Source organism: Tursiops truncatus, chromosome 11 (genome assembly GCF_011762595.2).
Source record: "Tursiops truncatus isolate mTurTru1 chromosome 11, mTurTru1.mat.Y, whole genome shotgun sequence".
Classification (NCBI taxonomy): Eukaryota; Metazoa; Chordata; class Mammalia; order Artiodactyla; family Delphinidae; genus Tursiops; species Tursiops truncatus.
The window spans coordinates 101,840,156-101,862,387 of NC_047044.1; the positions used below are offsets into that span (position 1 = coordinate 101,840,156).

The following is a 22,232-nucleotide window of genomic DNA, read 5'->3' on the forward strand; positions in this document are numbered from 1 at the left end:
CTTTAAGACAGTGGGGGTAAACATGTTGATCAAATGTTTCCCCCAAGCCTCTTGCTTGTAGGGGGCACACAGGGAAAGGAAAAAGAAAACCCAGGATCCTGCTACTTTTTGGTTTAGTATCAAAAGCCACCTTTTTCAGATGAGCACTACTGGCAAGGTTCTTTGAAGAAGCCACGCCTGAAGGCAACAGGGTGCTTCTATTCTAAGTCTGAGCGAACCCAAACCAACTAATGCAGCTGGAAGAAGGGTGCTGGTGAACCTGGACAGATCAGGGGTCTGCACACCAAGAGGAGCGAGGATGTGCTCTGGCAGGGCTGTGGGGCTGTCAACAACGGAGGGGCTCCCAGCCAGACAGCACAGCTGCACCTGCGAGCGTGGCGCGGAGGGCACAGTGGGTGAATGCGGGCGACACTGAGGGACACCTTCTTTACTGCCTCCAAGAAAACGAAAAAGGAGCCTTTGCAGACTTTAAAGGAGCTTCCGAATTTAACTCAGGAGTTTATCCTGGTAATCTTTATTCTAAGAGTTCCAGTGCTAGTGGAGAGCCACCACTTAAGGACCGTCTCGGGACTCCCCGAGCATGTACCCTGCAGGTCACGGAGCCAAGGGTTCAAAAACTCCCCGTTCCTGTGGCGCCCAGGCCCAGAGGGGCCTCCCTGTCCCCACTGGCATCCGGAGCAAAAGCACCACATGGCCCCCCAGCCTGCGACAAGCAAGGCACCTCCCCGTCCTTGTCCGTTGCCGCCGTCCACGCGTGCCCAGACACGGTTAGTGAGGGTTCGGCTGCCGGGCCGGGCGGGGCTGCAGCAAGGCCTTCCCACAGGGACAGGACACAGCCTTCGATGCACATCATGTCCTGAACATAAACCGACTTTTAAGGGGACGTGATGGAGAACAAAGCAGAATGGCAATAATAACAATGATCAAAAATTAAAAATAGGACCCAGAAATGGAGCAAAATCAGCTACAAGTTTAAAACAAACGTGCACGACTAAAACGCATGATGGCTCTTCCCGTGTCAGCCAGGATGTCTGCGTGTAGGCTGGGAGTGAGACGCCAGCAGCGCCACCTCAGTGAACCCGCCTGAGTGAAGCCAGGAGTCACTCTTCTGCCGAGAAGTCAGTGCCTCCTTCACTGGCCCCAAACTTCCTGTGCTCTGTCCTCAGTCCCCTTGTGTGAAAAGTAACCACAAGGTCACAGGAGCTCTTGCTCTGTGCAAGTTCAGACTCCTCTCTCTGGCCGAACACTGCAGGGTGATGGCTGGGGGCAGGTGGTGGGAGACCCGGCTAGACTGCCTGTCAGCCAAGTTCTCTGTCCTGCTGGTGTCCCTGAACAGGCCCCAGCAGCCCTGGGAGGGGGTGGCCATCTCCCGATTATACGCCAAGAAAGGGACCTAAATGGCACGAATAACAGACTTCCATCAGGGATACTGCAAGCAGTCAGTGTGGCCTCTTCTCACCCACTGAGCCTAGAACAGAGTTGCTTGGCAGTCCCATTAACTAGCTCAAAGGGAGGAAGGGAGCGAGAGGGGCAGCCACTTCTCCCAGGTCAGGGCCTCCCAGAGGCCACACCTGGCCATGTGTGCACATCCTGCCTCAAGCCAGAGTGAGGAAGGTTTTCATTATCAGAACAAGGCAGTTAAAAAGGAGACAGGTAATTTCCCCATGTGGCACGTGAAAAAATCCAAAGGAACTAGTAACTACAGCCTGAGGACCAGCACTTATCTATTAAATTAAAGGGGGTGACTGAATAGCCAAAACAACCTTAAGAAAGAAGAATGGAGCTGGAGGAATCAGGCTACCTGACTTCAGACTATACTACAAAGCTACAGTAATCAAGACAGTATGGTACTGGCACAAAAAACAGACACATAGATCAATGGAACAGGATAGAAAGCCCAGAAATAAACCCACGCACCTGTGGTCAACTAATCTATGACAAAGGAGGCAAGGATATACAATGGAGAAAAAACAGTCTCTTCAATAAGTGATGCTGGGAAAACTGGACAGCTACATGTAAAAGAATGAAATTAGAACCTTCTCTAACACCATACACAAAAATAAACTCAAGGGCTTCCCTGGTGGTGCAGTGGTTAAGAATCTGCCTGCCAATGCAGGGGACACAGGTTCGAGCCCTGGTCCGGGAAGATCCCACATGCCACAGAGCAACTAAGCCCATGCGCCACAACTACTGAGTCTGCGTTCTAGAGCCCACGAGCCACAACTACTGAGCCCCCATGCCTAGAGCCCGTGCTCTGCAACAAGAGAAGCCACTGCAATGAGAAACCCACACACCACAATGAAGAGTAGCCCCCACTAGCCACAGCTAGAGAAAGCGTGCAAGCAGCAACAAAGACCCAACACAGCCAAAAATAAATAAAATAAATAAATTTATTTAAAATATGGCAGGGCTTCCCTGGTGGCGCAGTGGTTGACAGTCCACCTGCCAATGCAGGGGACATGGGTTCGTGCCCCGGTCCAGGAAGATCCCACATGCCGTGGAGCGGCTAGGCCCGTGAGCCATGGCTGCTGAGCCTGCGCATCTGGAGCCTGTGCTCCGCAACAGGAGAGGCCACAACAGTGAGAGGCCCACGTACCGCGAAAAAAAAAAAAAAGAAGGCATTTTTTACAGAAGTAGAACAAAAACTCTTAAAATTTGTATGGAGACACAAAAGACCCCGAATAGCCAAAGCAGTCTTGAGGGAAAAAAACGGAGCTGGAGGAATCAGACTCCCTGACTTCAGACTATACTACAAAGCTACAGTAATCAAGACAGCATGGTACTGGCACAAAAACAGAAATAAAGATAAATGGAACAGTATAGAAAGCCCAGAGATAAACCCACACACCTATGGTCAACTTATCTATGACAAAGGAGGCAAGGATATACAATGGAGAAAAGACAGCCTCTTCAATAAGTGGTGCTGGGAAAACTGGACAGCTACATGTAAAAGAATGAAATTAGAACACTTCCTAACACCATGCACAAAAATAAACTCAAAATGGATTAGAGACCTAAATGTAAGACCGGACTATAAAACTCTTAGAGGAAAACATAGGCAGAACACTCTTTGACATAAATCTCAGCAAGATCTTTTCTGATCCACCTCCTAGAGTAATGAAAATAAAAACAAAAATAAACAAATGGGACCTAGTGAAACTTAACAGCTTTTGCAAAGCAAGGGAAACTGCAAACAAGACAAAGACAACCCTCAGAATGGGAGAAAATATTTGCAAATGAATCAACGGACAAAGGATTAATCTCCAAAATATATAAACAGCTCATGCAGCTCAATATTTAAAAAACAAATCACCCAATCCAAAAATGGGCAGAAGACCTAAATAGACATTTCTCCAAAGAAAACATACAGATGGCCAAGAAGCACATGAAAAGCTGCTCAACGTCATTAATTATTAGAGAAATGCAAATCAAAACTACAATGAAGTATCACCTCACACCAGTTAGAATGGGCATCATCAGAAAATCTACAAACAACAAATGCTGGAGAGCGTGTGGAGAAAATGGAACCCTCTTGCATTGTTGATGGGAATGTAAATTGATGCAGCCACTATGGAGAACAGTATGGAGGTTCCTTAAAAAACTAAAAATAGAACTACCATATGACCCAGCAATCCCACTACTGGGCATATACCCTGAGAAAACCATAATTCAAAAAGACACATGCACCCCAATGTTCACTGCAGCACTATTTATAATAGCCAGGTCATGGAAGCAACCTAAATGTCCATCGACAGACAAATGGATAAAGAAGATGTAGTACATGTATATACAACGGAATATTACTCAGCCATAAAAAGGAACGAAATTAGGTCACTTGTAGAGATGTGGATGCATCTACAGACTGTCATACAGAGTGAAGTAAGTCAGAAAGAGAAAAACAAATGTCGTATATCAACACATACATGTGGAACCTAGAAAAATGGTACAGATAAACCAGTTTGCAGGGCAGAAACTGAGACTCAGATGTAGAGAACAAACGTACGGACAGCAAGGTAGGAAAGCGGCGGGGGTGGTGGGGTGGTAGTGGTGGTGGTGGGATGAACTGGGAGATTGGGATTGACATATGTACACTAATATGCATAAAACAGATAACTAATTAAAACCTGCTATATAAAAAAACAAACTAAAAACTAAAAAACAAAACAAAAAAAACTCAAAATGGATTAAAGACCTAAATGTAAGACCAGATACTATAAAAGTCCCAGAGGAAAAATAGGCAGAACATTCTTTGACATAAATCACAGCAATTTTTTTTGGATCCATCTCCTAGAGTAATGGAAATAAAAGCAAAAATAAACAAATGGGATCTAATTAAACTCAAAAGCTTCTGCACAGCAAAGGAAACCATAAGAAAAACAAAAAGACAACCAACGGACTGGGAGAAAATATTTGCAAACCGAGACCAACAAGGAGTTAATCTCCAAAATATACAAATAGCTCATACAGCTTGATATCAAAAAAACAAACAGTCCAATCAAAAAATGGGCAGAAGACCTCAACAGACATTTCTCCAAAGACATACAGATGGCCAACAGGCACATGAAAAGATGTTCATCATCGCTAATTATGAGAGAAATGCAAATCCAAACCAGAATGAGGTATCACCTCATACTGGTCAGAATGGCCATCATCAAAAAGCCTACAAATAATAAATGCTGGAGATGATGTGGAGAAAAGGGAACCCTCCTACACTGTTGGTGGGAATGTAAATGGTGCAGCCGCTACGGAGAACAGTATGGAGGTTCCTTAAAAACTAAAAACGGAACTACCACATCATCCAGCAATCCCACTCCTGGGCATATATCCGGAGAAAACCATAATTCGAAAAGATACATGCATCCCTATGTTCATTGCAGCACTATTTACAATAGCCAAGACACGGAAGCAACCTAAATGTCCTTCGACAGAGGAATGGATAAAGAAGACATGGTACATATATACAGCAAAATATTACTCAGCCATAAGAAGGAATGAAATAATGCCATTTGTGACAACGTGGATGGACCTGGAGATTATCACATTAAGTGAAGTAAGCCAGACAGAGAAAGACAAATACCATATGATATCACTTATATGTGGAATCTTAAAAAAATGACACAAATGAGCTTATATACAAAACAGAAATAGACTCACAGACATAGAAAAAAAATTGTTACCAAATGGGAAGTGGGGGAGGGATAAATTAGGAGTCTGGGATTGACAGACACACACTACTATATATAAAATAGATAATAAACAAGGGCCTACTGTATAGCACAGGGAACTCTACTCAACACTCTGTAATAACCTATAATGGAAAAGAATCTCAAAAAGAATATATGTATATATATATAAACACATATATGTATAACTAGATCCCTTTCCTGCACACCTAAGACTAACACAACACTGTAAATCAACTACACTTCAATTAAAAAAAGAAACGCGCTGGTGCTTCACCGACTTCTGGGGGTTCAGCCCTGGGAACGTGGCTGCCAGCTCCCGGGCCAGTGGGCCAGGCCGCATGGTTTGGTTGTATTTGAGTCAAACTGAGGCAAAGTGGGAAACGTGAGTTATCTCTTGTTGACAGGGCTACAGGTGATTTTTTAAAAATCTGTATTAATTTTTCTATATAAACATTTTAAATAAAAATAAGTCATTTTTAGTTCGTTTTTTGCTTTTTTAAATGAAACGAAACTCAGAGGTTTGTTTCACAGCCGCCTGAAGCAGGGTCGAGGAACCACGTGCCCCACTGCGCGGACCCAAGGCTCCCGTGGGTGTCTGCAGGAGGCTCCCCACCCGCCGGCTGATGCAGCCCCATGCTCTGGGGGTGTCCCACGCCCCTCAGTTCTTACTCTGAAGATGCTCAGACCTGCAGGAGACGGAGAGGCGGACGACACCCTCGCCAACCTGTGCCTCTTCTCCTGAGTCGCCTGCAGACGACACGGCCCTTCCCCCCACAGATGGAGCTCATGTGTCCTCAGCACAAGATGCTTCCCACGCAGCTCCCGCACTCCAATAGCGTACTCGGGGCGAAACCGGGGTGACGTTATCACGTACCCGGACATAATGTCGTGCCAGGTCAGCACGTCCTGGGCGCAGCCCTGACTTCAGTGTTCCCTACATGGCCCCCGGCGACAGGGTGCTCGTGGGATCCTAGGGCTGGGGTCCCAGACTCGCTGTCGGTGTGGATGAGGAGGGCGCCTGGGGCCCGGGGACAGCTGTGGTCAGAGGGACACGCTCCCCCTCAGACTGGCCCTGACACAGGCGGCTCGGGCCCAGAGGAGAGCTCCCGCCGTGTCTTGGCCTGGACACGGGCCAGGCGCGGCGTTCAGCTGCGCGTCGGCTGGGGTGAGGCGCTGAACAGGGGACGGAGTCACAGCCGCGGCCCACCCACCTCTCTCCTGGACTTCTGGGAGGTCCGCTCCAGGACATCGTCGCTGGAGATGTCCGAGTCCTCCGAGCAGCTCAGCTGGCGTCGGGGCCGCAGCTCTGGGGGGGCAGAGGCAGAGCAGGGACAGTGACCCGTGGCCACACGGGGTACTCTCCCCACTTCCACACTCATGGCAGCCCAGGGCAGGGGAGCGGAGGTGTGGTTCTCCCCGGTTTGGGTCTGTCCCGCATCCGGAGCCACGAGCCTGGATGCTGACGCACATCCGGGCGGGACTGGGCCCACACGCACCGAAGGGGCCCCGTCTGGAGCCAGCACCCAGCCACTCACCATCAGGCCCTCCCTGGGAAGTCACAGCCCCCCACGGCCCCCGCCCAGCTGCACGCTGGTTTCAGAAGGTGCTGGGTTTAGTTTCCTTCTCCCTAGGAAGCCCCAGGGGAGGGGGCAGCATGGGAAGCGGGTCTTTCGAGGGAGCTACAGCGGCTGGAGAGCCCGCACCGTGCGCTCTGCCTGGGAGGGGCCCCCGTGCTGCTGTACCTGCTCTCGTGACAGGAGACGCCCCCGGCTTGCCGGCGTCCACAGTGGTCCCACTGGAAGGGGTGCTGGGGCGGGACCTGCCATCACCCTTCTTTTTCTTGTCCTTCCTGTACCCGGAGAAGACGGACTTCCACAGGGACCTGGGCTTGGCTGCTGCTTCCTCCAGGGCGCTGGGGCTGGGTCTCTCCGGGGGCCGGCCGTCACCCTTGGGCTTCTTCTCTTTCTTGTTTCTTCTGGGGGAGAAGAGGGACGATCTCTTCTTGCTCTTCCCGCTGGAGCCCTCGGACGAGGTAACCGAGCCGTCCAGGCCCCCTGAGTCCGAGGGAGGCGACGGGACCTCCTCACTCGTGGCTTTGTGCGTTGGGGTGGGCTCCTCGGGGCCCTTGGGGGGCACGGCAGTGGCTCTGCGGGGTGCCGGGGTCCTGGGGGCCCTGGGGGCGGTGGCCACGGTGTCCATCTCCTTCATCCTGCTCAGCTGCCGGGCCATGGCATCCCTCAGCGCCGGGCTCCGCACTGACTTCTCCCGGGCACGCATACGCTCGGCTGCCAGCTCCTTGGCCTCGGCGGAGACCAGCGGCAGCCCCCGCTTCTGTGGCGGGAGCCCACTCTCAGGCCCCCGGCCTCTCTCCTGGGCCAGGGGCTGCTCGGGGCAGGGCCAGCGGGAGGGGGGCGTGAAGAAGGGCTCCTGCAGACTCGAGTCCTCCGTGCGGTCGTCATACGTGTCCTCCACATCGTCCGCAAAGGGGATCTCGTCCACGCTCTCTACAAATGGCTTCGGTGCCTCCTCTGGGGGCGGCCGGGTGGGCTCCCGCGGGGTCCGCAAGCATGCGGCCGGTGCTCGGGGCTCCGAGGCTGCGAGCTGCCCCGCCAGGGCCGGCTTCCCATGAAGGGTGGCGGGCTCCTCGTCGGGAGGTGGGGGCGGCGGGCTGGAGGGGGGCGTGAGCATGGTGGAGTCGGACGTGCTGAAGCTCTGGCTGCCGGGCGTCCTGGTGCGGGAGGAGCTGCCCTGCAGGCCCAGCCCCGAGCTGCTGGACAGGTCTCTGTGCTCCGCCCGGGCGCCCTTCGGCTCCCTGCCAGGTGGGGACCCCGGGGTGGGCGGGGAGGGCTGGGTTCCCCTGGCGGCAGGCGGCCCCAGCCTCCCGGGGACAGGTGTGGGTTTCAGAAGCCAGGGTCCCTCGCCCTGGGGGAGCTTCTCAGCTCGACAGGCCTGCACGGGCGCGGGCTGGAACGCGGGCTCAGGTCCAGGGCCCCGTCGCACGGGCGTGAGCCCCAGGCTGCGGCGGATCTCTGCGCTCTTCATCCAGAACTCTGCCACCAGGTCGCTGCGTCTCAGGGCCTCGTCCCCAGGGAGGGGGCTGCCCAGTGTGTCCTTGGTGACCCCCTGGCTCTTCACGGGGAGGGGGGCCAGGGGGGTGGAGGTTCTGGCTGGCACAGGCTGGAAGCGGATGGGGGACACGGTGGGGGACGGCACGGTGGCCTCGGCGGACGGCTGAGGCTGGGAGCAGATGGGGAGGGGGGCCAGCGGGGACCGGCGCTGTGGGCTTGCAGGTGAGGGCGGCGTCCTGGCTTCGGGCTGCGATTGGACAGGGGTGCCGGCTGTGGGCTCCCCATGGGCGAGCTCTGGCTCTGGCTCTGGCACAGGGCTCTCCGCGGGCAACCCCCTCGTGGCGGCTGCAGAGGCGCGCGGGGCTCGGGCGCCCTGTAGGAAAGCAAGGTGACAGGAGCTGCTTAGAAGGCAGGGCTCTGATGGGCATGCTCTCCCGCCAAGGGCCTGATCTTCCTGAAACACCCTCTCCATGCGGGGGGCCACGATCAAGGGCCAGGAGAACACCCCCCGTTTTGATCCGTCTGTCAAGCTTCAGAGCCCCTCACCCAGTGAACATGTGAAGCTTTCAGGTTTGGTTCATCCCAAATGCATCTGGTTCTTTGGGCCCTGAACTGACATCAGCCAAAGGATGCTAACGACCAGCCCCAGAGCTCCGAGGTCTCTTGACTTAAGACTTAAAACAGCATCAATCGCGTCTGCCTCCCGGACTGTCCTTCCTGCCACGCTCCGGCATCATTGCAGATGAAACCCCCCAAATCACCTTGCTCTTCAGGACCCCAAAGACCAAGCCAAGTAGCCCCAGGCCTCAAGCTCCGGCCGCCCTCTAGATGGCCTCCCCTAAAACGTGTCCCACAGGACACAGTGTTACTATCTATTTATGGAGCATCCTGCAGTGTGTGGTTCAAAGACCACGGGTCACCTGGACAAGTATTTTTAATTTAGAAAATCATACATTCATTTTAGCATAATATTGAGAAAAAACACATCTGTTGTATCAAACCAGTAATCCCACAAATATTACTGTTTTAACTTAAAAATAAATTTATGTTAAAACGGTATGCTGTATGGACACACAGAGAACAGCAGTGGGAAGCTCAGTGGTGGGATTGGCGCACAGCAGGCCACACTGGGCCGGAGCCCCAGGGCCACTCCTGTTTTCAACAGCCCATCAGCACAGGGAATAAAAAAACTGGGTTCACACCAAGGCCCCTAAGGAGTCCCATCAGCTCTGCCTCCAAAGTGGGTCCCAAATCCTTACCTGTGCCCTGGGGCTGTGGGCTGGGGAGGACAGGACCGAGTGCTCCTCAGGGGACCGGCTGGGGCTGGAGACTTGGGAGCGACCTGAGAAAACAGACACAGGATTTGCAAGAGGAAACACCCGCTCGCACTGCAGCGGGGCTGCTCCCAGGGCGTCCCGGCCTCGGCCATGTCACCAGTGTAGGATCTGCATCCAAAGGTCCAAAGGTGAGCTGCACAGGTGCCACAGGGGAAGGGGCCGTGCAGGGAGGGGAGGGCAGGGGCTCGCACACAGACCTCTCTCTGGGCGCCTTGCCAAGGCCGGCGGTGGCTCCTCCTCGCCTTCAGACACCCGCAGCTCCAGTCCCACTCCCGCCGCCACCTGCTGCAGCTCCGTGTCGGTCTCTGACGGAACGTCGTCCGACCAGTGCTGACCTGCCGAGAGAAGTGAGCACAGACCTCAAGTGAGGCTGTGCTCCTTGCCAGGCTCCCGGCTCCTCAGAGGACAGCCGCCAGGCCACCAACTACAGCGTGAGGTCCAGCCGGCTCTGCATCCCGGCCAGGCGCTGCCCGCTGGTCCCCCTCCTGAGACTCGTCCATCAACACAGCATCCTCTGTGACGCGGAGCCCCAGGACGCCCATGGCACCTCCTCTCTTTTGAGGGTGCGGGCCTTCCTGAGCACACGGACGGCTCCACAGGAAGGACCAGCCTCGGGGACTCGGAGCCCTCCCGGCCCAGCCCCGCCCGTTCTCACCTCCCAGCCCAGTCCCTGCCCCTCCCCCTCAACGCCATCTCCTCCTCGTACCAGCTTCCAGAGGCAGCAGCTGGATTAAAGGCCTCGTAGGAAGCCCTGAATCTGCTCGGTTTCTCCCCAAGACTTAACGAGCGCAGCCCACGTCCAAAGGGTGGGTGAAACGACACATCTTCAGATTAGTGGCAGAACAAGGAAGGAACCAGGAGCCCTAACGGCCGCTCCTCTGAGCACCTCACTTTCGTCTTAATGTGTGTTCCGTCTTCCCTGAGCTCAGGCCACTGCGGGCCCCTCCCCGGGAGGAAGAAGGCGGGCACCACGGTTGGGGGAGGCTCCGGGGTCCCCGTACCATCGCCCAGCTCTGCGCCAGTGTCCCCCGTGTCCCCATTCTCCACTGCCTCGCCTTCTATCTCTGCTGGCTCTGAGTCCACATCTTCTTCCAGGTCGTCCTCGTCAAACGGGACTGCAAGGCAGAGACGTTCAAAGGAAGGAAGAGGAGAGAGACGACAGACAGACAACAGACGTGTGGGCAGAGGGCTCCCAGGGCTGTCACGTGACGACCGCAAAGAGGAGAGGGGAGAAGCCTGCCTGGGTGGGGGTCGGTGGGCCGGGAGGGCTCCGAGGGCAGGGCGGGGCCAGGCTGGGCGGGGCCTCCTGAACACGGATCAGGAAGGTACCCAGCTGCAAACGTGGCAGCGGGGCCCTGCACCCACCGAAGCGTGCACAAGCCGCTTAACCCTCGAGGGGGCTGCTAACCCTGCCTTTCAGGGAAGACACGGAGCCCAGGCAGCTGGGGGGTCTGTTTGCAGCCCGACCGCTCAGCCTGGCACCAGTGCTGTGTGCAGCGGGGTGACCGACCGGCAGGGCTGCAGCCCCGCTTGGGAGAATTTAGACACGTACTTTTTTTAAGCGTAAGAGAGAGGGACGAGGGGACGTGGAAAGTTCGTTTTTTTGGACTCAAGACCAGCCCTTCAGCACCGCAAAATGCGGCAAAGCTTCATTTCTCCTGAGCAAGGAGGCTAACGTACACACTCACACACACACACACACACACACACACACACACACACACTCACACCTGTTCCTAACCCTGCACAAGAACTCAGACTACAGTTCAGGTTACAAGAAGGCAGCAGGAAGCAGCCACAGACGCATTGCGCTGCCTGGACCAGGGGTCCCTCCTCCTGGGGTGCCCTGGGGGCTCTTCTCGGGTCTCCTTTCAGGAAAGGGGCTGGCCTTTGACCCACACATACTTGGTCTCAGGGTCAAGCCCGGCAGGCTGGGCAGCAGAGGAGCCCACTGAAACGCAAGGCCAGGCCACAGGACCATGAGACCCTCGATGGCCAGCAGCCCAGCCTCGTGAAGCTGCGTCCCCGGTGCCCGGGGCTGTGCAGTACCCAGCAGTGACCGTGAGTGGCCACAGGGTCAGAGCACAAGGAAACTGGGGACAAGACAGCCGTGATGGCCTGGAGGTGGACACCTCTAGGTGCTAGGAATGTACTTCTTGACCCAGGTGGCATGTGGGTGAGTCTTGGTGTTTTTAAATAATTCCTTAAGCTGTTACTTATCCTCACCACCCCTCCTGCGCACTCGGCTTATTAAGACGAGGTGATGGTGCACACCCGCTTGGGAGAGTGCTATGAAATCGGTGTGGGACAGACGAGGCAGGGCCAGGACGCCCTCCTGTGACGATGGCATTTGCCAGGACCAGTCCTGGGGAGAGGCTCAGCTACTTCCACAGACGGAGACCTCTGTGCGCCAGCACTGCTGCTCACTCATCACACAGCAGCGGAGGGGACTTCTGAGGCAAGCAAGCCTCTCCTCCCGGGGCTTCCTGTGGACAGCGAGCTGGCCGCTGATGGGGACAGAACCCGGGCCCGCCCCACGGCGGGTGCCCGCCGGGCCCACACGCGCTACAATTAGTCTGTGAGTGGCCGGGCATCGACAGGCAATTTTACACGTTTGTGTTGGCAAGTCCGTTGGAAGCAAGAGTGACACGGACTCCCCAGCCTGGGGTGGCTCCAGACACAGGACACTAGAGCAGCCCAAGCCCAGACCTGGCCCTGTGGCCCCCAGCGGTTCTCCTACTCAGAGAAACATCTGCACAGACTCGGGGTTAGGAGTCTACGGTCCTCAGCGGCACCCTGAAAGGAACGACTGTCACACGTATCAAAATACGCGACAAGCATCAATGCAGCAGCAGCAACGCTGAAAGAGACATAGCTTGAGGGAGGGAACTGGGGGTTAATCCGAGTTAGGATGGAGCGGGTGCTAGAAGCAGCCACACACAAGGAAGCAGGTGGCGCCGACACGCTCAGCTCCGGTCTATTCAGCGGCCGCCGGGGCGTCCCGATACCTCAGCCTCGTCCAACCGTCCTGGGGACAAAACTAACTAGAAGAGGGTGACCGCAGCCCTCTCTACAGCTCGGCGTGAAGGTGCCTCCTGACCTGTGAGCCGAGGAGGATAACGGGCGGCTGGCAGGCGGCTGGTGGGGCAACCAGCCTGCCCACTCGGAAGGGGCAACCAGCCCTTCTGCATTTCACAACCGGTGGGGGCCAAGGCTGTCCCACGTCCTGCCCGATGCCAGAGCCCCTCACTGAGAAATGCCCCCCCGCCGAAAAGTGCACTGAGGACAGGCAAGGTCTCTCGGCTCCCTCGTGGCCTGAGAGCTTGCAGAGAGCCCTGCACCTCGGCCTGCAGACCCAGCCTGGCCCTCACCCCAGTACTGACTGCCTCAGTCGTGGCACCACAGGAGCGGTACTGACTGTTGCGAGAATCCTCCAGCCCACACCCAGCCACTGTCCAGCCTCATTTCTGCGGACTCTGAGCCTCAGTGCTGTGCACAGTCCTTCGGCTTCGGTTTCACTCTATGTCTGCTAACAAAACGACACCCACCCCCGCCCGACTGCACTACTGCTCTGCTCTGGTCTTCCCAGGAGGGCGCGTGGCGTGTCTGGTCCATGCAAGGGCGGCGGCCTGAGCGAGGCATGCACGTGCCCCCGCCCTCCGCCGCGCATGCACTAGCGGCAGCACTAGAAGTCCAGAGTTAAGGGACCAGCAGAGCTGCCAAGAGAGTGGTTATGGTGAGCGGGCAGAGAACGAACATCACCCAACAACCTCCGGAGACCGACTCCAGCCAGGCCTGCACTGCTGCACGGCGAACGGAGGGAAGGTCGGGCCCTGAATTTGAAACAGACGATAAATACAAAGTTACACGGGAGTAAGCGTTCCCGGCGAGGAGAGCGGAGGTCCTCCTGTGGTCCACACGGAAGAGAGACGGACGACGTTACAGTCCGAGGCCCGTCCGGCCCCAACCAGGGGCAAGCAGGGTGTCGGGACAGGGAGAGGAGAGAGAGCACGGGAGGGTCAAGGGGGCGTCCCCGGTCAGCAGGCCCTCTCTTGGCTCCTGCAGAGCTGCTGGGTGTTTACGCGGCCGCAAACGTGGTTAAAGAGGTGGGCCTTGCCTGCGGCGAAGGTGGCTAACTCCCATGAAGGCCGGGCCACCCGCTCTGCGCCCTCGGCACCCTGCAGGCTGTGTCCCCAACAGGCACCGAGTGCAAACGTGGAGACAGGTGAGCAAGAGACAGAGGGCGAAGCACCAAGGCGGGCACGGTCTCCAGGTTTTCCTTTCCTTCCTTCAAAGAAGCCAGAGCAAGGTTCATCATCGTCCTGCCGTGGGCTGCAGAGCACCTCCCCTAAAACCTAGAGCTGGTAACGATGCTCCTTCAGAGGCCTCCTGGATATAAACTGCTTCTTAAAACTTTATTTCAGTCCAAGATATGGTCCCTTGACCCCATCCTGTCCGTGCACACTCACACCGAGACACACCGCATGAGGAAAAGCACAGGACATTCCTCCAAGTGGAGAAGGAAGAACCCTGCCTAGTGACACGGGCAACGTCAGCAAATTCTTGGTTTTCCCAACGTCAAGTTCACTGTTTCGCGTCAGCGGACAACAGCCCACCTCTTACCCACCGAGACTTCACATATCCTCTGACGAGAGCCCAGGGAGCAGACATGCTCCGCTGGCTCTTACTTGTGAGGAGCCTGGGGGCCCCGCCCTACAGGAGAGTCCCCGGCAGCCCGAGGGGAAGCGGGACAGAGGTGCCAGGCACCCTGCACCTGGAGGAGTTACCTCTGGAAGGAGGGGACTCAGAGGCTGGTGACACTTGCTCCTCCTGGCTCTCACGGATGTGCGTCCAGTGCACGTCAGCCTGGATCTCCAAGGGATCGGCTGGATTTACGAGCTGCTGCAGCCTTGGGCTCCCAGCTAGTGTACCAGGTTCGAGGGGCAGAGGAGATGAGGAAGGGAGAGATGACGGGAAGGAAGGAAGGAGAAAGTAAACAGGCCAGGGAAGGAAGGATCAAACACCACAGGAGAGGAAACAGAAGGAAAAGTTACCATACTTGCCAGGATCAGTTTGAATCAGAAAGAAGCAAGGATTGAGAATAAGCACACGCACACACACGTGCACACGCACACACGCCCGACTTCTACTCATTCAACTTGATTCAGTCCTTCAAGCCTCATGCAGCTGTCAATGTGGATGAAGAGAGTCCTACACTCCCCTCCGATGCAGAAAGTACCTTCCTTTCTGAAGCTCTTTTCATCTTAACTGTGTCTGAGGGACCCAAGTGCCCAGTTAGGAGAAAAGAGCGGGTCACAACTGGCCTCTGCAGGGCCAGCCTCCCAAGGTCCCAAGTACGTGGCTCTGTTGGCCACACAGCCCGTGCCTATGGCCCCCTGCCGCGTGAACACAGAGGTGGGGCGGGACAGGGCAGCCAGCTCACGTGGGGCAGGCAGTGACGCTGCTGGGATTCTAGTTTTTATCTTCTGCAGCTAAAGAGAAAAACATCCCCTTCTACAATGGGCCTCATGCAGCATATGCTGGGCTGAGGCGGGGGTGCGCTCAGAGAAGGCTGTGGTGGGGAAGAAGCGGAGTCTGTCCTGCAGACCCCAGAGCACTGGGAGTTCACGAGAACAAGAAGTAAACCCCTCTTTGCCCTTTCTGAGGTCAAAGCCCTCTTCCCGAACACGCTACTGGTGCCCCGCTGACCCACCCCTGGACGTAAGACTCGGCTTCTTAGCCAGGTGAGAACTCACCAGGGGCCCCGCTGACCCACCCCTGGACGTAAGACTCGGCTTCTTAGCCAGGTGAGAACTCACCAGGGGCCCCGCTGATCCACCCCTGGACATAAGGCTCGGCTTCTTAGCCAGGTGAGAACTCACCAGGGGCCCCGCCTTCAGGCTGTTCTTGCTCTCGGGGGCCCAAGGAATCTGCATGCACCCCTGCCCCAAGGGCTCCCATAATCAGTGCTTGGACCATGCCATACAGTTGGGTTAAAATAAGGGACAGCCAGCGACTTGGGGGAGGGGACCCTACAGGAGGGAGGGTGGCTTCTCGGGCAGCAAGAGCAGGTACCACCTGATCAGAAGGACTCTCTACGGTCTAACTGGGCAACGTGGCTTTGGCTTTGGCTTCATCATGAAAACGACAACCTCCTGATCTCCAAGCAACAGGGAACGTGACGTGGGCAGAACTCACCGCTAAGGCCACCGAACGTGGATGGGGGCTGTGCTGGGCGTGGGGTCGCAGCCCGTGTGCTCTCTTGGGAGCCGCTGGCCTCTAAGGGCTTCCTCTAGGGTCGAGGGGCCTTGGTGGTGCTGGACGGGGCTGAGTCACAGCAGCCACCAGAGAGCCCGACTGTCTTCGGACCGAGACATTAAGTCAAGGAGGAAACGCAGGCCCCTTCTCCACCTTCCAGGCAAGCAAGGGAAGACAGCGAGCCTTCTCCCTGGGGTGCGCCTGCGTGTCGCCAGTGCATGCAGCCCTGGGGACTCATCGCCCAGGCACAGGGGAGGGGCTCCGGGCGCCTGTGCTGGCCCCGCCACTTCTGAGAGCTGACTGTGACGTGGGGTGCTCGGCTCACATCAGAGGAGGAGCTGAGTCGTAACCGGATGAGGGACTGGCAGCAAATGGTCAAGGGGCACAGGGGCACCCAGGGGTGGATGCCTCGCCCGCCACTGCAGCTCTAGGAAACCCCGTCTCTCCACAGGGGACCTGCTCTCGGGGGCAGCTGGACGGCTGCCAGGGGCCGGGGTGGAGGTGGGCAGAGGTACCTTCACGTGTACCCATGTCCTCTTCCTCTGGCAGGTGCCCCAGCGGCTGGCCTTGCAGGAGTTCTCTGTCCCAGGGCCAGTACTCTCCTTCCACACCCACAGCAAAGCACCGCGTGGGGGCAGACGGGGAGGAGAGGACAGAGAGAAGAGTCATCCCCAGGTTCCTCCACTCCAAGCCCATTCCCGCAGGCTGGAGCCGGACGCTACTTCCACGTCCAGGAGATCAGGTCTCGGGAGGGAAGCAGGGCCAAGCTCTCCTGAAGAGGGGGCACCACGCCCCGACCCCTGGCTGTGTCCCCTGGGGCGGGCCGTGCACGCGATCCCCACTGACTCACGTCGGGGCACTCGGCTCTACAGACACTGCTGGCGGAGGAAGCAGCCCGGATGCCACCCCCTACTCCTCACACGAGGGCGGTGTGCAGGCCCCACGTGCTGCCTTGGGGTCCCACCCCAACCTCCAGGTGGGAGGGAGGCCTACACAGCAGAACCGGGGCCACGGGGGCTCCAGGAGCCCGAGGGAGGCCCCACGTCTGCCGCCTGACCTCGTCAGGGCCGCCAGCTTGGGGCTCCACTGCCAGCTGAGGACCACGGGTAATGCGCACCCTGCCCGGTCAGCACCTGGCCCTCACTGAGCTGGAGCGAACGAGCCCGGGCTGGGACTGGCCGCCGAGCACAGGGAACTCCAGGAGGAACAGAGAGATAGGCCTGCAAGGCGCAGAGCCCTCCAGGGCCAGCCCCACGGGCCAGGCTCCTTGGCTAACGGCTCACGTCCTCTTCATCCTGCCCACACCCCACACGGACACCACGGCCTAAGCAGACACGAGTTCCCGCGGACTCAGGGCTCTGCCTGCCTGGCCCTGCTCACCACTCCAGGCCCGGTGCAGCCGGGACAGGGAGACTGACCCTCCGACAAAGGCCAGAGAAGGAGCCCAGGAAGCTCTTCCTCACCACCCGGGATCACACAGGCGGACGGGGCAGGACCCAACACCTCGAGTGCGAGACAAGAGGCATCTCAGAGCCAGCCCGACTGACCTACCAGGACACAGGTCCCAGCACGTCACCACGCACCACCGGTGACCCCTCCTGAGGGGCCCTCCCTCCTCAATGCTCGGCAGCCTCCGACGTCCAGGACCAGGAGCCAGGGAAGCCCCAGAAAGCTAAGTTCCCTTCGTTCCTTTAGCTGGAACAGGACAGGACGAGTGGCCTGACCTGGAGGAGGCCCTCATCTGCCTCTGCATGCAGCTCTACCCGGACAGCCCTTCATGGGTCCCCTGGGGCCTGTGGGAGGCATGCCACGTGACCCCGGCCACAGAAGCCTCCCACACGCGGGTCGGGTCGGGAGAAGAGGCTTTACTCTGACCTTCACTAGACGCGTCCTCCTCGTCCTCCTCGTCCTCCTCGTCCCCTGTGTCCTCCGCATCCTCCTCCCCAGCTGCGAAGCTCCTGGAGGCCTCGAGCTCCTCTTCACTCCTTCCTTTCAGAAGAGCATGGATCCTCACGGCCTCCTTCCAGGGAACGCCGCCCAGGTCCGAGGGGGGCAATGGGGGTTCCTCCTCCTCCATCTCGGACTCAGAACTGCTGCAGAAGTGACCACAGAACCCAGTGAGGGGGCCACAGAACGGAGAAGGGGGTGGCTCAAAGCCAGGGGCACAGGCAGAGGCTCCCGGCAAGGCACCTGCCGGGCGGGAAGGGAGGGACGACACCTTGGGGCCAGCGCACAGAGGGTGAATGGAGGGCGAGATGGGTCACACAGGCCGGGGCAGCCCCGCCAAGCACAGGCTCGAAGCTCATGACCCTGGGGACCGAGGGTGAAGAGCACCTCCGCTCCCGTGGACGCACCATCTCGTTGGAGGATCCCGGGTGGGAAGAAGGGCCGCCGGCAGGAAGCGGGCTGGCGGAGGTGCTGCTCACAGGAGAGGGAGCCCCAGGCCCCGCTCCCAAACCCCACAGTGCAGTGTGCAACGCTGCGGGTGAGGGCGCCTGGACAAGCGCCCACCCTGAGGAGGGGTGCTCGCTGTGCAAGGGCCCCGACGCCTGCTCCCGGGGCTAAGAGCTCCCGCCTTGCTCAGAGGGCCTGGCCCAGCCGCCCGTGTCTGGAGGAGACCCTAAGCCCCGGGATGCCCTGCCTGATGGGGAGGCCTGACTCCCTGGGGCCTCCGGTCAGGATGGAGAGTCTAAGAACGTGGTTTGGGGTGAAGGCCTTGGGTCACCAGCGTCAGCCGACCCGGAGACCGGGCTCAACCACATTCCACAGGGAACGTGGACCCCAAGGCTCTGTGGGTGTCGTCACACATTAACACCAGGAGAGTGGCTCTGCCTGAGCCCGCAGGGACGGGAGCCGCCCTTCTCAGACTGGCCTCCGCGCTCCGCTCCATAACGGAGAAGGGCCGTGAGCACAGCCCCGCCAGTGGGTTCTGTCCTGTAGCCTTTCTAGAAAATTACTGCACCCGAGGGTGGCGCTGGGGACTCCATCACTTTCATCGAGTCAGAGGTGAGGGCGGCCTGCAGGGCTGTGTCCCTCGACCCCTCACTGGGCCGCAGGGCTTTGCCACGACAACTGTGTGACCACGAGCTGGCTGGTCATGCTCTCCAAGCCTGTGTCCACGCCGGGAAGGGGGTGTGAACACCGGCTTGTAGCGGGTGCCCCTAGTGGAGTGAGACTTTACTGGCCGCATCGCGCTTGTGCGACACTCCGGTCCTCCAGCCATCCATTCGCTTGTTTACACACTCATTCATGCGTGCACTCAGCAGACGTTTCTGAGCACCCACTGAAGCTCAGCCGCTGACCTCAGAAAGAAAGAGCGGCTCCTCACTGCTGGCAGCTCAGTCTGGCAACTCCTACTTCACTCATTCATTCAACTACAATTTACTGAGTGTCTCTGCCCACAGTGCCCTTCCTAGACGTCACAAAGCTGCCACAGAAAAGATCTTCAGTGTCAGGGGAGATAAGATGCGAACACCAGGACTAGACAAGGTGGCCGGTAAATGCAGGGCGGTGGGGGTCTGTGCGAGGCAGTTTCAAGTGGGAAGACATAAGAATGTGGACCACAGAAAGCTTGTCCTCTGGAGTTTGTTAGCCCTCAGTGTTTACTTAGCCATGATTTTTGCCTTATCGTTGTGATTTCACTTCTTTACACTTATTAACTAACGACAGCGTGTGAGACCGTGTGTGTCATTTAACATCTTTCAAACGTGAAATCAGGGTAAGAATGCCTCCTGTGCTCAGCTCTAACCTCAGGTCGATTTGCAACACTTCAGGTGGACAGGGAGGCCAGCCTGCCCTCCTTCATGCCAGGCGCACTGGGGCCCCAGCTGTCGGCGGGCAGCTCTCTGGGGGGTGGGCTCAGGGCAGCCCCTCCCCGTGCCGTGTCATGAGGGCAGCTTGCGTGATGAGGCCCTACTTGAAGCTGTGACAGCTCAAGGACCACGGAGAATAGCAAGGGAGGCACAGAGCACAAAAACAGGGCGGAAGGTCAACCATGCTTCTGGAGTGCCACACGCTTCTAGAGATGGGACACAGGCAAGCCGCCCTGCCTGCCTTGGTGAAAGAGAGAGAGATGGACAGGTACTGCCAGCTGCTCCTCCCCAGGCATCACCGTCCACGGGCCCTCAGAGCGGCCCTCCGGGTCTGGCTAGGCTCCTCACGTCACGTCAGGCTCGCAGCGTGAAGTCACTACTCAAGGTTCATCTTACGATATGTTCTCGGGCTGCCCCCAGCGCCTGAATCTCTGGGTCTGGCCTTTGAGGGGCAGGAGGAAGGATCTGTGTGAGGCACATTCCCTGCCTGGACTACAGCCTGGAACACTTCCAGGAGGCAGAACCCCTACAGCAGAACAAAACACAAGACAACCGACTTCCCTGCCCTTTAGGGAGGAGAGGAAGACCACAGGACACAGCCTCTCCGGAGACACAGAGCCAGAAAATGTAGTCGTTAAGACGAGCTTTCCACGACAGCAGGGATCTGCTTCCACACTTGTAACTCCATCCTGCCCCGTGGCTATTCGATCCAGGCAGCCTCCCAGGCCACACCCTCTCTTATCGCTTGCCTAGCACTGCCGAGATGGGCAAAAGCAGATGAGGGACGCAACCAGGAAGGCCAGGCAGGCTGCACCCGCGTTCACAGGGTGGGAGGTGGTCCCTGTGAAGCCCCTCAGCAAAGCCCATCGGCGGAGCTGACACGTCCCGCTGAAACCACGGAGCGGAAGCCTCCCCGCTGGGTGTAGCCGCATCACTCCTCCCACAGCGCCTTCCCCGAACCTCCCCAGGCGCCGTCTTCTCACCGAGCCCACGGTGGGCTGGCAGGAGGACACAAAGTCAACGGACCAGCTTCTCAAGGGACAAGGTCTGCTCCAGACTTAAAAGAGCCGCAGAGGAGCAGATCCAGAGAAGAGGACGTGCTTGGAGCACGAGGCACTTCACATGGATCAGCTCAGCTGATCACACAGTAGCTCAAGGGCACAGCCACTGTTATCATCCCCGTTCCCACAAATGAGGAAGCCGGGCTTCCAGAGGTGGGATGGTCTGGGTGAGAAGTCAGGAACCCCCAGCGTCCGCCCACATCAGGTCACCCCGTCAAACCCAGGAGGAAGGTCACGACCCGGTTCCTGGCTGCCGCGTCGACGTGGGAACTCGGGCAGCCGCCGCGGATGGACACCACCTGAAGCTGCTGGTGGCTTCCCTTTTAAGTTAACCCGCTGGTAATCAGAGCGTCTCCGAGCAACGCCCCGTCCTGCGCGGCGGGACAAGGTCCTGCCCACCCTGCCAACCCTGTAAGCACTGAGCCGCCTGTGGAGGAGACCTGCCGGGTCCTGCGATCTGCACGCGGTGGAGATCACTCCGCGCTCAGGCCGGCACCCTGCGGGTGGAGGGTGAGAAGGGGAGCAGTCAGGTGTGCCTCGCAGGAGGGGCTGTTCCTCACGCTGTCACCCTTTGGGCTGGCCTGTCTCCTGTGACCTTCAGGGAGTCCTCTGCAGCCCTGGCTGCCCGTCTGGGAAGCACACCTGGGCTCCGGCCCTCCCCGACACAGGAAGGAGAAAACACACGGAAACCAGACCAGCCTTCTCCTGCCCCGGCACCCAGGCTCTCCCAGAGAAAATGCAAGTACTGTTTCCAGGGTCCCCTCTGGAAGATGCTCCTTCCCGCCCCTCCAAGGAAGGGTCATGGAGCTGATGAGGCCTCGGTCGAGATTCTCTGCTGGTGCGAAGGAAACCGCAAAGATGATGGGAATCGCCTGGGTATCTGTCAAAACAGGTGTTCCTGGTCTCCACCCCACGCCCACCGAGTGAGACCCTGGCAGGAGCAGGGCCAGGAATTATCCTTCGACCAAGTGTCGCACGTGTCGCATCAGGGACATCTGAGAAATTTAGAGCAGTGGTTCTCAGAGCGTGGTCTCCAGACCACAGCACCAGCCGGGAACTTCTGAGACATGCAGATCATGGGCTCTACCCCAGACGGACTGGGACAGAAACCTCCCAGCTGTCTGTGCTCTCACGAGCCGGCGGGTGATTTTGATGCAGGCGAAGCTTGGTCACCACTGCCCCAGGGCAAATTCGAGGCAAGCCCGACTTCTGGCACTTAAACCACCTGTTCAAGGAAACCCAAACAGGAATCACCACCCTGCCGCTCCTAGTGAGGGTTGCCTGGGCTGTGCCTGGATCCACAGGTAAGACAGTGATTACAGCAACTGCCCACCGGGTGCAGACACTGTGCCCACTACTTTATTTGGTTTAATGCTCAAAGCAAACCTCTGAAGCGCAGTGTCCTTTGCAGATGAGGAAAGGAGGGCAAGAGAGCGTAAGAAACTTGCCGCCAACTAGCAGAAGGTGGAGCTAGGCCTCAAGTCTGGGTTGTCTGCCTGCAAAGTCACGC

General features: G+C 57.7%; 1 protein-coding gene across 25 annotated transcripts in view; it reads right to left on the minus strand.

Annotated features, from left to right (window-relative positions):
• Window positions 1-22,232, minus strand: part of MICAL3 (microtubule associated monooxygenase, calponin and LIM domain containing 3) — a 196,777-nt gene that overhangs the window by 40,922 nt on the left and 133,623 nt on the right. For 15 of the 25 annotated variants that reach the window (XM_073789281.1, XM_073789264.1, XM_073789265.1 and 12 more), the window contains 8 exons: window positions 17,725-17,942; window positions 16,365-16,451; window positions 14,379-14,513; window positions 10,593-10,706; window positions 9,789-9,926; window positions 9,514-9,596; window positions 6,929-8,627; window positions 6,398-6,492 (listed from right to left, as the gene is read on the minus strand). In XM_073789281.1, coding sequence (XP_073645382.1) covers window positions 6,398-6,492; window positions 6,929-8,627; window positions 9,514-9,596; window positions 9,789-9,926; window positions 10,593-10,706; window positions 14,379-14,513; window positions 16,365-16,451; window positions 17,725-17,942 — 2,569 coding nt within the window. Of the gene's footprint in view, window positions 1-6,397; window positions 6,493-6,928; window positions 8,628-9,513; window positions 9,597-9,788; window positions 9,927-10,592; window positions 10,707-13,353; window positions 13,425-14,378; window positions 14,514-16,364; window positions 16,452-17,724; window positions 17,943-22,232 lie in introns of those variants that run through there. The other 10 variants (XM_073789266.1, XM_073789269.1, XM_073789273.1 and 7 more) reach the window with 10 other exon arrangements.